General features: G+C 34.7%; 2 protein-coding genes across 2 annotated transcripts in view; both read right to left on the bottom strand.

The window, feature by feature from the left end:
• Positions 1-2,016: 2,016 nt before the first annotated feature.
• On the bottom strand, positions 2,017-7,296 carry LOC129914929 (uncharacterized). The gene is made up of 3 exons (XM_055994381.1): positions 6,314-7,296; positions 5,797-6,166; positions 2,017-5,727 (listed from the first exon to the last, which is right to left on the bottom strand). Exons 1-3 carry the CDS (start codon positions 7,294-7,296, stop codon positions 2,017-2,019), a joined length of 5,064 nt encoding a protein of 1,687 aa, XP_055850356.1.
• Positions 7,297-11,848: 4,552 nt separating this feature from the next.
• The window catches only part of LOC129913058 (serine/threonine-protein kinase Warts), a 40,904-nt gene continuing 38,200 nt past the window's right edge, over positions 11,849-14,552 (bottom strand). The window contains exons 4-8 of the mRNA XM_055991456.1: positions 13,049-13,169; positions 12,869-12,984; positions 12,729-12,807; positions 12,479-12,674; positions 11,849-12,425 (exon numbers count right to left, since the gene is read on the bottom strand). Coding sequence (XP_055847431.1) covers positions 12,024-12,425; positions 12,479-12,674; positions 12,729-12,807; positions 12,869-12,984; positions 13,049-13,169 — 914 coding nt within the window. The 3' untranslated portion in view covers positions 11,849-12,023. The remainder of the gene's footprint in view (positions 12,426-12,478; positions 12,675-12,728; positions 12,808-12,868; positions 12,985-13,048; positions 13,170-14,552) is intronic.

Below are 14,552 nucleotides of genomic sequence, written 5' to 3'. Positions count from 1 at the left end.
TAAAAAGTCAACTAATAATAAATGTGGTCAACAATTTTTGAAAAAAAAATCTGAGTTTGAGTACCATTTATTAAAGAAGACTTCATTCAGTTTACTTGATTATAATTTTACAGATAGGAATAAACTTCTGGCTTTGAAAAATGTTTATCGAAATATTGTTTGTGTTCCCATTTTGATGTAATATATTTTTTTTAGGTTTGAAGTCAGTTTGTGAAAAAATTGCTTCTAACGCATCAGCAGCGTACCTACCTGCTGATGCGAAACGAAATTTTCCATAGTGCCGGGCTACACGGTGATTTTTCAATCCCCTAACCAGTCAGTTTGTAGGCAAGAGGGGTGAAGATTTTCCTCTTTTTGACGTTTGTTCCGAGAAAATGTGAATTGGAACGTGATTGGGCACAACACTGTGTAGCCAGGCCCATACCAAAAATTCGATAACGAAATCTTGAACGAAAAATTTCGTTTTGCTTTTCGTTTTTCAGTACGCAGCTCTAGCGAAAAATTGGAGAGTTTTCACTCATTTGTGACTTACTTTTAGCTGTCCTGGGCATTTTTCTTGACTCCAGAGCAGTGTTGACGGTTTTTTACTTTTAATTCATTTATTTCTTGCTTTAAAAATTATTTTCTGTTGATTTTTCTTGATTTAAATTAATTTTGAATTTTTTTATTTTGACTGACAGAATACTTGAACATTTTTCGTTTCGCTTCAACTGCGTACGCTTAACGATAAAATCTCTTCCATGACGTCCATATAACTTTTTTCTTTTAATAATCTAGACAATCTTCTAATATCATTTAATTTATGAAAGACAAACAAATTTTTTGTAAACAAAAAAAATTTAGTTTAAAAAACAAAATGGCACCGGTAATTTGTAACCCATAGAGGGTAAAGTATTTTTAATTACCGGTGTTTGTCGCAAGGACATTAGCAAAAAAAAGGAAAAAAAATAATGGTTTGTATTCTCCGCAGACCAACTGTTGCGGAGTCAAATCCCTAGGTTGCCGTCGGAAACCACAAAAGATCGCAGAAGCGCAAAAGCGAAATGAAAAGCAAGAAAAAAGTCCGTTTATAAAAAAAAACAAAATCAGTTTAAATTTAAAAATTATAATTAAAGTTTATTTATTTATTCTTCGTTAAATGGTTACTTTCTTTCACAACTTTCAAACTTGGAATGAATTGCCTGGGTTAGTTCAAAAAACATTTAATCTCGGTCGACAGCTGATTCCGCTTTTGGTCCAGCTATAGATCAATGACCCTTAGATCTTTTCTAGCTTTTCAACCGTTGCTTGACCAGTTGGATGGGCATGCATATTTTTAGGAAGCTTATAAACAGTCGAGCTATGGTCAACCGTTGCTTGACCATCTACTGCATGCAAGCATCCATATCGCCTCGCACCGCTCACCCTCATCGCTTAGCTTCCTAATAGTCGATCGATCGGCTGCTGCTGCTTGACCATCTGCACACATACACATACGCATCGTGGGAGGGACCAAAACATTTATGCCGATAAACTTTCGGAGTTAGCTATTCGGAGTAAACTCCCCCAAAATACTATATTTGTGTTTGTGACATCTTTTATGCGCTCCCAATTTTGGTAGTTTTGATGATAAAAAAAGTGTATGCATGATTTCCCGTCGGTGATTTTATGCAATGTCGATGCCGTCGGCGATTTGCATCGATTTTATTTGAAGCCTTCTTTTTCAACCATGAACCATGTTGCGATGCAACATCCTGCCGGGCCCCCCGGAACAAGAAACGATGTAATCAAAGGAAAGAGTTGTTTTCATGAGTCTTGTTGAGTTGATTTTCCACTTGGTTCCAGATAAGGCTTTAGGAGATGGTTGATCCTCGACGTACACATGAAAAAAAAAAAAAAAAAAAAAAAAAGAAGGTCGGTGTGGTGAATGGTGTGTGGCAATATTAGGCTATAGATTAAAAGTTATTCTTTATTTAGATATATTAAATGAAGTTTAAATTAAGTTGAAAGTTTAAGTAAATAAGATGGATTTTGTATTTAAAGTGTGTGTGTATGGGTTTCTGTACTTGAATCGTTTACCATTGGGAGGAAACAAAGTTTGGCTATAGGGCGCTTTAATAAGGCAGTTGCTGTTTTTATTGTGACCACACGAATTTTTCCATCCGTTCCGGGGTGCATGTCCGTGATTTTTCCGAGTTGCCAAAGAGTAGGCGGTGTTTGTTCCTCAGGTAAGAGCACGAGATTCCCCACTTTGAGTTCATTATTTGGCGTTAGCCACTTTGGTCGTCGTTGAAGTCTAACCAGGTATTCCGATTTCCACTTTTTCCAAATATCCTGGTGAATTTTTTGCATCAGTTGCCATCTATCTAAGTGAGAGTCCTTAACTCCTGTTAAGTCCTTTTCTGGAACTGTGTTAAGTGCTGACCCAATTAAAAAATGTCCTGGTGTCAATATTGAGAGATCGTCAGGATCTTCATTTATAGGACACAATGGGCGGGAATTTAAGCAGGCTTCTACTTGTGTTAGTACAGTTCCGTATTCTTCAAAGGTTAAGGTGTAGTGTCCGATAACTCGCTTTAAGTGGTACTTCATGGACTTTACACCTGCTTCCCAAAGACCACCAAAATGTGGAGCTGCAGGAGGGTTGAAGTGCCAGTGTGTACCATTATCTAGAAGAAACCTTCCTATATCTTCTGTCCATTGCTTGGGCATGAAAGTCTTTTCAAATTCCATACCGTTTGCAGCCCCTTTGAAGTTTGTACCACAGTCACTGTACAGATTTGAACATATTCCACGGCGAGCAGTAAAACGCTTAAAAGCGGCAAGGAATGCGGATGTGGTGTAGTCACTTACAAGTTCCAAATGAACTGCTTTTGTACAAAAACATACAAAAATCGCGATGTAGGCTTTGGTTACTTTGCTACATCGACCCTTCCAAGCTTTGAGCTGAACAGGACCAGCATAATCCACTCCCGTTGTCTGAAAGGGTCGCGCTTGAGTCACTCTTAGTGTTGGCAAATTTCCCATTTGCTGCTGCATGCGTGTTGCATTAAATCTGTAACATCTCAGACACTTGTGGATACATTGCTTAGTAGTCGATTTTAAACGCAAAATCCAATACTCTGACCGAAGCTTAGCCATCATCAATTGCTGACCGCCGTGAAGAGTTTTCATGTGGACATCGTGGACGATGAGTGACGTAAGAAAATTACTTGACGGAAGTATTACCGGATGCTTTTGCGAGTAAGGTAGATTCGCATTTTCTAGTCGGCCTCCAACTCGCATGATACCCTTGTCATCCATGAATGGTGAAAGTTTTGCTAGTTTGCTTTGTTTAGAAACCATTTCTCCTTTGGTAAGTTTCGAGATCTCTTCAGGAAAATGCTCCTGTTGTACAAGAACAATTAATCGTAGTCGAGCTGAAGATATCTCATCGACTGATAGTGGTCCACGCACACGAGTTGGTAATTTCTTTGCTTTAAATTGAAAGTTTTTTAAGAATCGACGCCAGTACGCTGCAGCTCGATATAACCGATTAAGGGATGAAAATCGATTGAAAAGAAGTTGGTTTGATTCGAATGTATTGAAGTGAACGCAGAGCTGAAAAATATTAATGATGGGGTACCCAGATGCGATCAACTTGCCTTTGGTTTTGAAACCATCCGACCCTTTCATCTCAAGATCCGTTGATTTGATTTCAAACGAAGGGTGAACAGTTTCATCAAACGATTGTAGGAAATCAGGCCCATACCACCATTGACGGTTGTGAGTGAGATCACTTGGAGAGATTCCTCGCGACGCGATGTCGGCGGGGTTATCCTTGGATGGAACGTAATTCCAACACTCAGCATCTGTCAGTTCCTGGATTTCTGCCACTCTGTTGGCAACAAACGTTGTTCTTAAGTATGGTGCGCTTTTAATCCAAGCTAGAGTTATTTGCGAGTCACACCAAGTAAAAATTTTTGCCGATTGAAGTGCCATAGTTTCTATAGTATTAACTACTAGCTGTGCCAACAACAGAGCTCCACAAAGCTCCAACCGAGCCAGTGATTTGGTTTTAAGAGGTGCTACTCTAGTTTTTGACACGATGAGATTGACGAAAGTTTCGGTTTTGGTGGTAACCCTAAGGTATATGGTTGCCGCATATGCCTTTTCAGATGCATCGCAGAATCCGTGAACCTCGACCTGTGATTCGTTGGTGAGATAAATCCAGCGAGGAATCTCGATGTCACTTAAAAAGCTCAGTCCAGCCTTCAACGTTTGCCACTCTGAAATGATTGATGATGGGAGCTCAGAATCCCATGTTTGTTTGTTTTTCCAAATATCTTGCATTATTATTTTCCCAACGATGACGCAGGGTGCTATCCAACCCATTGGATCGTAAAGGCGAGCAAGATCGGATAGTATGGTTCTCTTCGTGATTTTATTATGTTCCTGAAGTGAGATTTTGAATGTAAAAATGTCCCTTGCTGGATGCCACTGGATCCCAAGAGCCTTAATAGAATTCTTCTCATCGAACGATAATGGAATTTGTATCTCCCTGTCTTCTTCTGGCACAGACGTCAAAAGCTCCTCGCAGTTACTTGCCCATTTTCGTAACGGAAATCCTCCTTGCTTCAACATCTTTATGAGCTGTGTCTGCATCTCCAACGCTTCATCTACTGAATCTGCCCCATGAATAACATCATCGACATAAAAGTTTTTTAGGGCTATCTTCGATGCAAGGGGGAAGTCATCACGTTCATCAGATGCCAGTTGTTGAAGAGTTCGGATAGCTAAGTACGGTGCAGCAGCAGTACCGAATGTAACCGTGTTAAGACGGTACGTTTTAACTTCTTCTCCTTCTACATCTCGCCATAAAACCAGTTGATACATAGAATCCCTTGGAGTGACCCAAATTTGTCGATACATTTTATTAATGTCAGCTGTGAATGCAATTTTGAACCTTCTAAAACGTGCGATATGATCGAAGATATCATCTTGCAATCTAGGCCCAACATACAGATGATCATTGAGCGACGTCCCATCGGATGTCTTACAGGACGCGTCAAATACAATTCGCAACTTCGTAGTTGAACTAGCTTCCTTCATTACTGCGTGGTGGGGAAGATAATAGTGAGAAGATTTTGTTGCAGCAAGTGGTACCTCGGTCATATGTCCAAGCTCTTTGTATTCTTCGAATACCCTTTTATACTCAGCTTTAAATGAAGCATTAGTTTGAAATTTTCTTTCCAATTGTAAAAACCTTACAAGAGCGGATCTGTGAGACAACCCTATCGAAGGATATGCTCCTTCTTTGAAGGGAAGTTGGACAACATACTTTCCATTTAATTGCCTTTGATGCGTCCTGCAAAAATGTTTTTCACATTTTTCTTCTTCCGGTGATAAAAACCTTTTACCTTGAACTTCTTCCAATTCCCAGAACTTCCTGAGCAGACTATCTAAGGTTTGAGATTCAATTTTTATATGAAAAGCCTGGACTTGAGATTGACTACTGGTTGAAATCCCTCCAGAAAGCACCCACCCAAGCTCTGTTCTTTGAGCGATAGGCGTACCTGGCTCTCCCTTAATTAAGCCGTCAAGGATAATGGATGGATAAACATCACTGCCTAATAAAACATCTATTTTGCTGGGTCTGAAGAATGTTGGATCAGCAAGTTCAAGCATCTTGAGATGATTCCAATTACCGTTAGGTACCTTACGTGTGGGAAGAACAGCTGAAAGTTTGGGTAGAACCAAAGCATTTAGCTGTAGATTAAAATCTTGGTTTACGTTAGATAAAATCCTGAAAGTGACCCTCCAATTTGAAGTACTCACATTGCTTTCCCCAACGCCAATTACCTTTACACAATTTCTTATTCTTTTTAAATTGAGAAGTTGAGCAGCAGCCTCAGTAATGAATGATGATTCTGATCCTTGATCTAGTAACGCTCGCAGCAGCAACGGTTGGCCAGAAGGTGTCAGAACCTTTATGAGGGCCGTAGCCAGAAGAACGGGTGCATGTTCGTTTTCGGCTATACACGCATTGTTTGCTGAAGCAATTGCGATAGAATTCGCAGAGTTTTCTGCCGATCCCGAGACAGTTACATTGATCGGAGTGGTTTCGGTGCTTTGCACTGCCTTAGCTGCATCATTCATGTGCAATAACGAATGATGTTTTTGATGACAAGTAGAACACGTAAATGTGCTTGTGCAATTTTGGGTAAAATGTCCATTTGAAAGGCAGTTAAAGCATAAGTTATTTTTTTTAACGAATTCATGCCTTTTTTTAACATTAAATGCTTTAAATTTAAAGCAATTTCGAATAGAGTGTAAGCCCTGACAAAGCACACACTTATTGATAATTTTAGAGTTGTGAACTCTAACTGTACTCGACGGAGCCCTTTTAGTTTTATGCTGATTTAAGTCTGAAGAGGATTGTCCAATGACATCCAATGTTCTCGATCTCATTAAAATAAAATCTTCTAAGACGCTGTATTGCGGATAGTCAACATGCGTCGAAATATGCGATTCCCAAAGTCCACGAGTTGTAAAAGGAAGTTTCTGAACCGTATGAAATATGAGAACATCTTCCCACGATTCTACAGCTACTCCAAGATTTTTTAATGATTGTTTGGCTTCGTTTGTCGTATCTAATAATACTTTAAGATCTTCAGATGACTCTTGAATTATTTTTGACTGATCAAAAAGAAGTTTGAATTGATTGTCTTTCAATAACCTGATATTTTGAAATCTCTTAACCAACAACGCCCATGCAGATTCAAAATTCGTATCTGTATTTCGAAGTATTCGGGCTGCTTCACCAGATAAATTACCTTTCAGATATTGAAGTTTATGAGCATCAGAAATTGAAGTGTTTTTATTGACCATTGCTTCAAACAAGCTTTTAAATTCTGGCCACATTTTCAGAGAACCATCAAAAGTTGGGATTTTAATAGGAGGTAGTTTAAGTTCTACCGACGGTGATGGTGCATTTGATCCGATCAAGGACCTATTATGTGGATTTTGGTTTTCAATTTTTGATAAAACCTCTTTTAATTCACATGAATAATTGAAATAAATTTCTTTTAATTTATGAAAAATCAAATTATCCATATAGTTGACCTTTGCGTCTTCAGTGGGAGCTTCAACGATTTTTTGGTGAAGAACTCTAGCCTCCTCAAAAGATGCCTCTAGATTAGCTAACCGCGCTTCATTCATATGAATTGATGTTTTTGATTTAAAATCTAATTTTTCATATGCTTTATAATCAGCATCTAAATCTCTCAAAATAGTTGAGACCGAATCTACTACACAAGGAACTTTGACTTTGCTCATGTTGAATATAAATATTTAATCAGTATACCCAGAACCCACACAACACACGTTTTTAATTAGATCGAATATGATCAATGGATTAAAAGAAATATAATTATATTTTATTAAAAAGCCACACACCTGTAGAATTGCGTTGCTTCCTGTTGTAACAGCTTCTTTCAAGTCCAGATCTTCACAATAAATTTCAGGATGACGAAAAATCCACTGCACGACTTCGAATGTCTTTATTTAACACGACGCGACGCACAAACGCGATTGTCTTTGAGGTTTATATCTAACCTACACGCACACGAACTTGTATCTTAATGTCTTTATTTCACGCACTGTTTTTAGTTCTTAATGATCCTGTTGGAATCCTTTACCATCCGGCTCGAAGGACCAATGTTTGTCGCAAGGACATTAGCAAAAAAAAGGAAAAAAAATAATGGTTTGTATTCTCCGCAGACCAACTGTTGCGGAGTCAAATCCCTAGGTTGCCGTCGGAAACCACAAAAGATCGCAGAAGCGCAAAAGCGAAATGAAAAGCAAGAAAAAAGTCCGTTTATAAAAAAAAACAAAATCAGTTTAAATTTAAAAATTATAATTAAAGTTTATTTATTTATTCTTCGTTAAATGGTTACTTTCTTTCACAACTTTCAAACTTGGAATGAATTGCCTGGGTTAGTTCAAAAAACATTTAATCTCGGTCGACAGCTGATTCCGCTTTTGGTCCAGCTATAGATCAATGACCCTTAGATCTTTTCTAGCTTTTCAACCGTTGCTTGACCAGTTGGATGGGCATGCATATTTTTAGGAAGCTTATAAACAGTCGAGCTATGGTCAACCGCTGCTTGACCATCTGCACACATACACATACGCATCGTGGGAGGGACCAAAACATTTATGCCGATAAACTTTCGGAGTTAGCTATTCGGAGTAAACTCCCCCAAAATACTATATTTGTGTTTGTGACATCTTTTATGCGCTCCCAATTTTGGTAGTTTTGATGATAAAAAAAGTGTATGCATGATTTCCCGTCGGTGATTTTATGCAATGTCGATGCCGTCGGCGATTTGCATCGATTTTATTTGAAGCCTTCTTTTTCAACCATGAACCATGTTGCGATGCAACATTAATTAAGACGAGAAACGAAACCAATCCAACTAACTCCTTTTTTTAGTAAGTTGTGGGAGGTGGTTGCTCCACTATTATGCTTCATTTGGATTGAACAAGTTTTCATAATAAATACTTTCTACTCGGTTTCTTGCAGCTTCAAAATATGACATGCAAGCTTTTTTTCCTAAAAACACGTCAAACATGACATGCATTATCTCATTTTCCGATTTTTTCTCCATAACTGGTTTTGTAAATCTACTCCTCAATTCTGATTATGAAAAGAATAGAAAATTAATTCCGGAAAGGAAGAAATCAATAACAGAGGTAGGTACACACTCACATAATTTCATAACAAAATTCTAACGTAAGGAAAATTAAATTTTTCAACTTTTTTTTCAAAAACTTTTTTTTTAATTTTTGTTTTTTACATTTTACACTTCAAAATGATACGAATTACCTGTCTATAAATTTTGAATAAAATTGGCTCATACTTTGATGAAATACGGCAACGCCATATTTCCGTTCTCCGAATTTTTTGAGAAAAACTAAAAACGCAGTTTTGTTAGGATCTATAAGACTATTACGTACATCAAATTTAATTGAAATTGTTAGAGCCGTTTTCGAAAAAATTGCAATACCTCGAAAACGGTATATGGGAGATATGCGTTAAAAAAGAGATATTAAAAAAATTAAAAAAAAAACTGACCTAGGAAATTACGCAAAAATCATCTATACCAAGTTTCAAGCAAATCCATTTATCCGTTTAGGCCCTAGCTCGATGTACAGATGGACGCACAGACCGACGGACGGCATGCCGAAAACCCTTTTTTGATCTTATCCATTATCGTAATGTCGGTTTTGATTAAAACCTCGAATTTTGTTTTCTACACGAAACCAATAGAGCAAGTAAAAAATAAAACAATATTCATATATATTTTTTTAAATAAGTTTTTAATATGTATTTTTTTTTTTACACAAAAAAAGAGAACAACAATTATTATGCACTAAATTATCAATCTAACTATACATTCTTTTAATTCAAATATATGCAATCATTCGCTTGTGTTTATTACCTTTTTTTCTTTAACAGATACTTAAAAAATAATTTAATTGTATACAAAAAAAAAATAATAACAAATTACTAAAATACCTATTGATTTGTTAGTAAAATATTCTTTTTTCTGAATATAATTAATGAAAAAAAAAAGATCTTATAATATCAATTAAATAACTAAATTATATTCAAATTAATTGATGTTCTTTTTTCTATTTTTTAATAAAATTGACGACGAGAAAAGTGTTTTTCTCTTTTCTTCTACCTAATTTTTTGTTTTGTTATTTTAAAAGTTATAAACTATTAAGGACTAAATAAAAAATATTAAATTAAATTAAAATAAAATAATTGTATACATTAAAATATATTAGAAAAATAAAATAAAAAAAAAAACTATGTACATGGTTATTTAAATAAAAATTGATTTTTAATAAAAAATAAAATGATATTATTTTATTTATAATGTATAATGCAATGTTTTTTCTTATTAGCAGTTGAGTTTTTTTTTGTTTTTATTTCGTTATTTTGTGGCATTTGATTTAATTTTTTAATTTAAGAAATTCGATATGTTTTTTGTTTTTTTTATTTTGTATGATAAGATTTGATTTTTATATATTTTTTTTAATGAGTAAAGTTAGACATGCAAGTTGATCAAAACCTTATAAGACCAGCTTATAGGATTGGTAGATATGATTTTGTTCTTTTTATGTGTATGTGTAGTTTTTTGTAATTAAATTTGTATATTGTATAAGGCCACAAGTTCTAGTAACAAATCAGTTTTTTTTTGTTTTTTTTTTATGATGTTTTTATTGAGACAAAACAAATATGTATATATTTTTTTTGGTAAAAGTTAGACTTTTTAAGTTATTACATGTTGGCATTTGACTTGATTAATTTTGGTGCTAATCCAGCCAGCTGGATGTTTCTATTTTGTGTACAATGTTCTCAACTTGGTTACACAGTTCAGAAAGTATGCATAAAGCATTACACTAACTTTTTCATAAATATTGTCAATTTTTATTTTTTTGTATTTTATTTAAACTGAGCACCGTTTATAAATAGATGACAAACTTCATTAAACAAGGATTATGTAAAATTTTAAAAGCATAGAGTTGAGGTTGTAGTTACAGGGAGGCGATTGTGGTAATCAAATGTTAGAATGCAATTGAATTTGAGACATACAAACTTGAATCTTTATAGCATTTTGGGAAAAATATTTGATTTCTTGTCTGTTGTTGAGTTTAATTAAGGAAACGATACAATATTGCGATCACCATTCCAAACAATTCATTAGCTAGGCAAATCAGTTAGGGATGAATTCAAATACCTATTGAATCCTAACAAGAGGTTATTTCTGTATTTTTGACCATTATTGGTCTAAGAATATACATATACTGATACGATAAAGATCTCGAATATTTCTTAAAATTAAAGACAAATATTGAATTTCTCAATAACCTTGCATTACATAAATTCGGTACAAAACACAAGATATTGTTCATTTACAAAGCCCAACTAAAGAGATAAATTGTGATAGAAGGAACGAATTTGTTGAAAAGACTTGTGGAGATTTTGTATAACGATAAGGTACCATCGCCATACTAACATTTTGAAATTAATCTGATGTAGCTCCAGTTCCACAATTTTCATTTCTAAAACTCAAAATTACCACTTCGAGGTACCAATTTTTTTTGATTGTTTGTCGAGATTTCGCTTCGAGAATTATTTTGAAAAAAGTATTCAAAAAATGTATTGATGCTTAGACTATTCGTTGGAATTAGAATATTATATCGGAAAGGGCATACTTTGAGGTACTAAAAATTGCTGTACTAAAAAGATAGCTAGCTTATTTGAAGATGTCCGAACTAGAGTTCGATATTAATTTTACTATGGGCTAGTATTTACGAGAAAAACGAGCTGATATCGATTTGAGTAATAGTTCTAATTAAGCTATGAAATTGGATGTTAATAAAACCTTTTTTGTTTGGAATTTCAAAATTTAGTAAGTTTCACAAAAAGCTGACATGCATGAATAGTTCCAACATCAAACTCAAAATAAAAGTACAGGCAAACTTCAAAAAGACTTTTATCCGTAACTGGACCTCAACTTTAATATCTTTTAAAAATAATACATAACCCTGTTATCTTTTTTTTATTCATTTAGATAATTAATATTTCAAACGAAAACAATTTTGTTTTTTTTTTTAATTATTTTATAATGATTTCTACCATTTAACTATAAGTTTTAACATTCAAATTTGTTTCTACCATTTTTACACGTGTCCTGGCAATAATTTTACGAAAAAAATGAAATTACGTATGACCGTTACGTAAATACTTTAAATTAAATTAATTGCTAAAAGAAATTAACAAAAAAATAAGAACAAGGTGAAACTAAAGATGTGAAGAACTTAATAATAAAATAATTTATTAGTTAAAGTTTTTTGGAGGAAAAGGAAATTAGGAGAAAGGAAAAAGGCATAGGTAAGTAAGAAAAGAAAAACCTATTTTTCTTTAATTGTAAATCTACTTTTCATCGCGTCGCCCTATTTTGTTTTTCTATATTTTTTCATGCTGTTTACACATATACCGGTGTTTGATCATCCATCATATCCGGATTGAGCTTATCATCGAAAAATCTCCTAAATGTGAATTCAAAGAATCCATGATACGGCTTACCCGTATCGTCCATTTCATCAAAACTCAAATTCGAGTCGTTGGCTGAGCGCAACTTATCCGGATCAATAGGATCAAAGTTAGATGTATCCGTTGGATGCTCAATCTTTGGAATATATGGGGCGATTTGTTTGCGCATGTCTGCAAAATCGACACCTTTGAAGAAATCGTGTTGCTTGACTTCGTCGGCCTTTTTGCCCAGCCGTTTGTCGGCTGATGAACACAATCGGCATATTAGATCGCTTCCTTCGCGGCTTAACTTTGCCTGTGGTGGGATGTGTAAAGTTTTTTCCCAGTTTATAACCTAAAAAGAAATTTATTTATCTGTTCTTTTTTATACATAGAAGGTTTTAATACCTTTTGTTGTGTCTCAACTGGTGTATTTGCTAAAAATGGTGGTTGGCCAACTAACATCTCATAGAGAATAACACCGACACTCCACCAATCACAAAGTTGCGTATATCCACTGCGCTCGAGTACTTCGGGAGCAATGTAATTCGGTGTACCAACTAATGAATGGGCTAGAACACGTTGATGATCCCGCATTCGTCTCCTAAAATTTCAAAACAAATTAAAATCAATTGGAAAGGTAAAATAGAAATTTTACCTCTCCAACACAGTTGGCCGGGTTCCATTCTCCATCATATCTTCCCATGGTTCCATTGAGTCTTGCCGCGAATGATTACCTTTGAATAAAATTCAAGTCAAATAGAAATCCCTTTTAAACAAAAGCCCAACAAAACCTACCATTTTCTTGGTAGTATTTTGAATTGTGAGTCCATCTAAAGCCTGTACATAGTCCGAAATCGGTTAATTTAATATGACCATCTCTATCGATGAGAATATTATCTGGTTTGATATCCCTGAAATTATAGTTTAATTTTTTTTTTTAATAAAGGTAACTTATTGTTGGGTATTTGAATTTACCTATGAATGAAACCCATTTTATGGACACTTTCAACGGCACATGTCAGTTCAGCTATGTAAAACCTAGCCAGAGGTTCTTCAAATACTCCTTTTTTAATCAGTAACGACATTAAATCCCCACCTGAAATGGAATACATATTTAAGTAAAGTAATTTAACAGAGATCTTTTTGTTAATGAGTTTTGTATATTGTCAATGTTAAATCAGTTGTAATTGGGATGGTTATTCTCAGTCCCAGCTTTGTTTGTAAAGAAATTATGAGATAAGATTTAAGTTCAAACTAATTGTAGTTTCTTAAAAGAAAAAAGGTTTCTGGTTCACTTTTCAAAACTATAAAGTTATCCATGTTCATACATAATAATTGAGTTTTATTAAAAAGATATATTTTAGTAATATTTTAAAATACAAGGACACCAAGTTTTTTTTATGTAACAGGTACTCATTTTAATTGGCCAAATTTCGGCAATACCCCATGCCGGTGATTAATTAGATCTTTTTTTTGTTGATTCACATCTTCATTATACATACATTGCAATTTGTAAGCTTTCCCAAAAAGATTGCGGCAAGTTGTGCTCATATATTCTACTTAAGATACTCCTTGAGTTCTGAAAAAGTAGGACCTCGATGGCTAGCAACATTCATTGCAAACTTATCAGGGCAAATGACTAATAAGTTGAAAGAAAGTTACCTTCCTCAAGTTTCAAGGGAAGCTGTGATATCTACTTTTCGAAATTTTTGAAGTAAAACACTATAAGATCGTTTAATGGGTAGATGGCCAAGTGCAGCAAATAATACGACTGTCTATGAACAGTGTTGTTTTTTGTTGCTGTTGTGTAAATCGAGCACTTATTGTTGATTAAAAAAAAACATTAGATAGATCGAATCTTAGCTAACGAGGTCCTTTTCAAGGCAGATGACAATCGAAATGTTAAAGTACGAGTACGGGTTGGTTAGAGTCAGACAAGCGACTTTATTATGAAAAAGAAGCAGGTCTAAGAACTTCTTGGAACAATTTGACACCGAGTACTAACTAGAAATCGGCACTGGCTAGCTCCTTAATCATGAAACTAATCGTTAGACTCAAATCGCTACTAAGTGATTAGTGATAGACCTTGTCTTAAAACTTATATTTGAATTTTTTAAACAAAATCGTTGGAACCGTTTTCGATAAATTTCAATTTTACTAAAATCGATATATGACAAGTACCGTTATTTTTGGTCCAAAAAAATTAATTCCAAAAATCCTTCTGGAGAATCGCCAAATAACGCTACATACCAAGTTTGACATCAATCGGTCTATCCGTTTAGGCTGTAGCTTCGTTTACAGACAGACAGACGGACTTCCGGGACCCACTTTTTTGGCATTCTCTATCATCGTAATGGCATGGAAAAATGTTATCTCAACTTTTTTTTTTTGTATGAATGCATAACTTGATATATAGTACCTATATAGCAAGTAAAAACTTCGAATACTTCCAAGAACCAGAATGCACAAAAATTAAATT

The sequence above is a fragment of the Episyrphus balteatus genome, chromosome 3 (assembly GCF_945859705.1).
Source record: "Episyrphus balteatus chromosome 3, idEpiBalt1.1, whole genome shotgun sequence".
Taxonomy (NCBI): domain Eukaryota; kingdom Metazoa; phylum Arthropoda; class Insecta; order Diptera; family Syrphidae; genus Episyrphus; species Episyrphus balteatus.
The sequence above is the reverse complement of the archived record's forward strand: the minus strand, read 5'-3'. Positions and strand labels throughout refer to the sequence as shown.

What these genes read in the sequence shown, in the direction of transcription:
- LOC129914929 (XM_055994381.1), bottom strand. Translation starts at nt 7,296, where the DNA reads ATGAGCAAAGTCAAAGTTCCTTGTGTAGTAGATTCGGTCTCAACTATT. An exon ending in AACTCTAAAATTATCAATAA is followed by an intron (nt 6,167 to 6,313) that starts GTGTGTGCTTTG and finishes AAATTGCACAAG; the next exon opens with CACATTTACGTGTTCTACTT. An exon ending in TTGGCGTTGGGGAAAGCAAT is followed by an intron (nt 5,728 to 5,796) that starts GTGAGTACTTCA and finishes TTTAATCTACAG; the next exon opens with CTAAATGCTTTGGTTCTACC.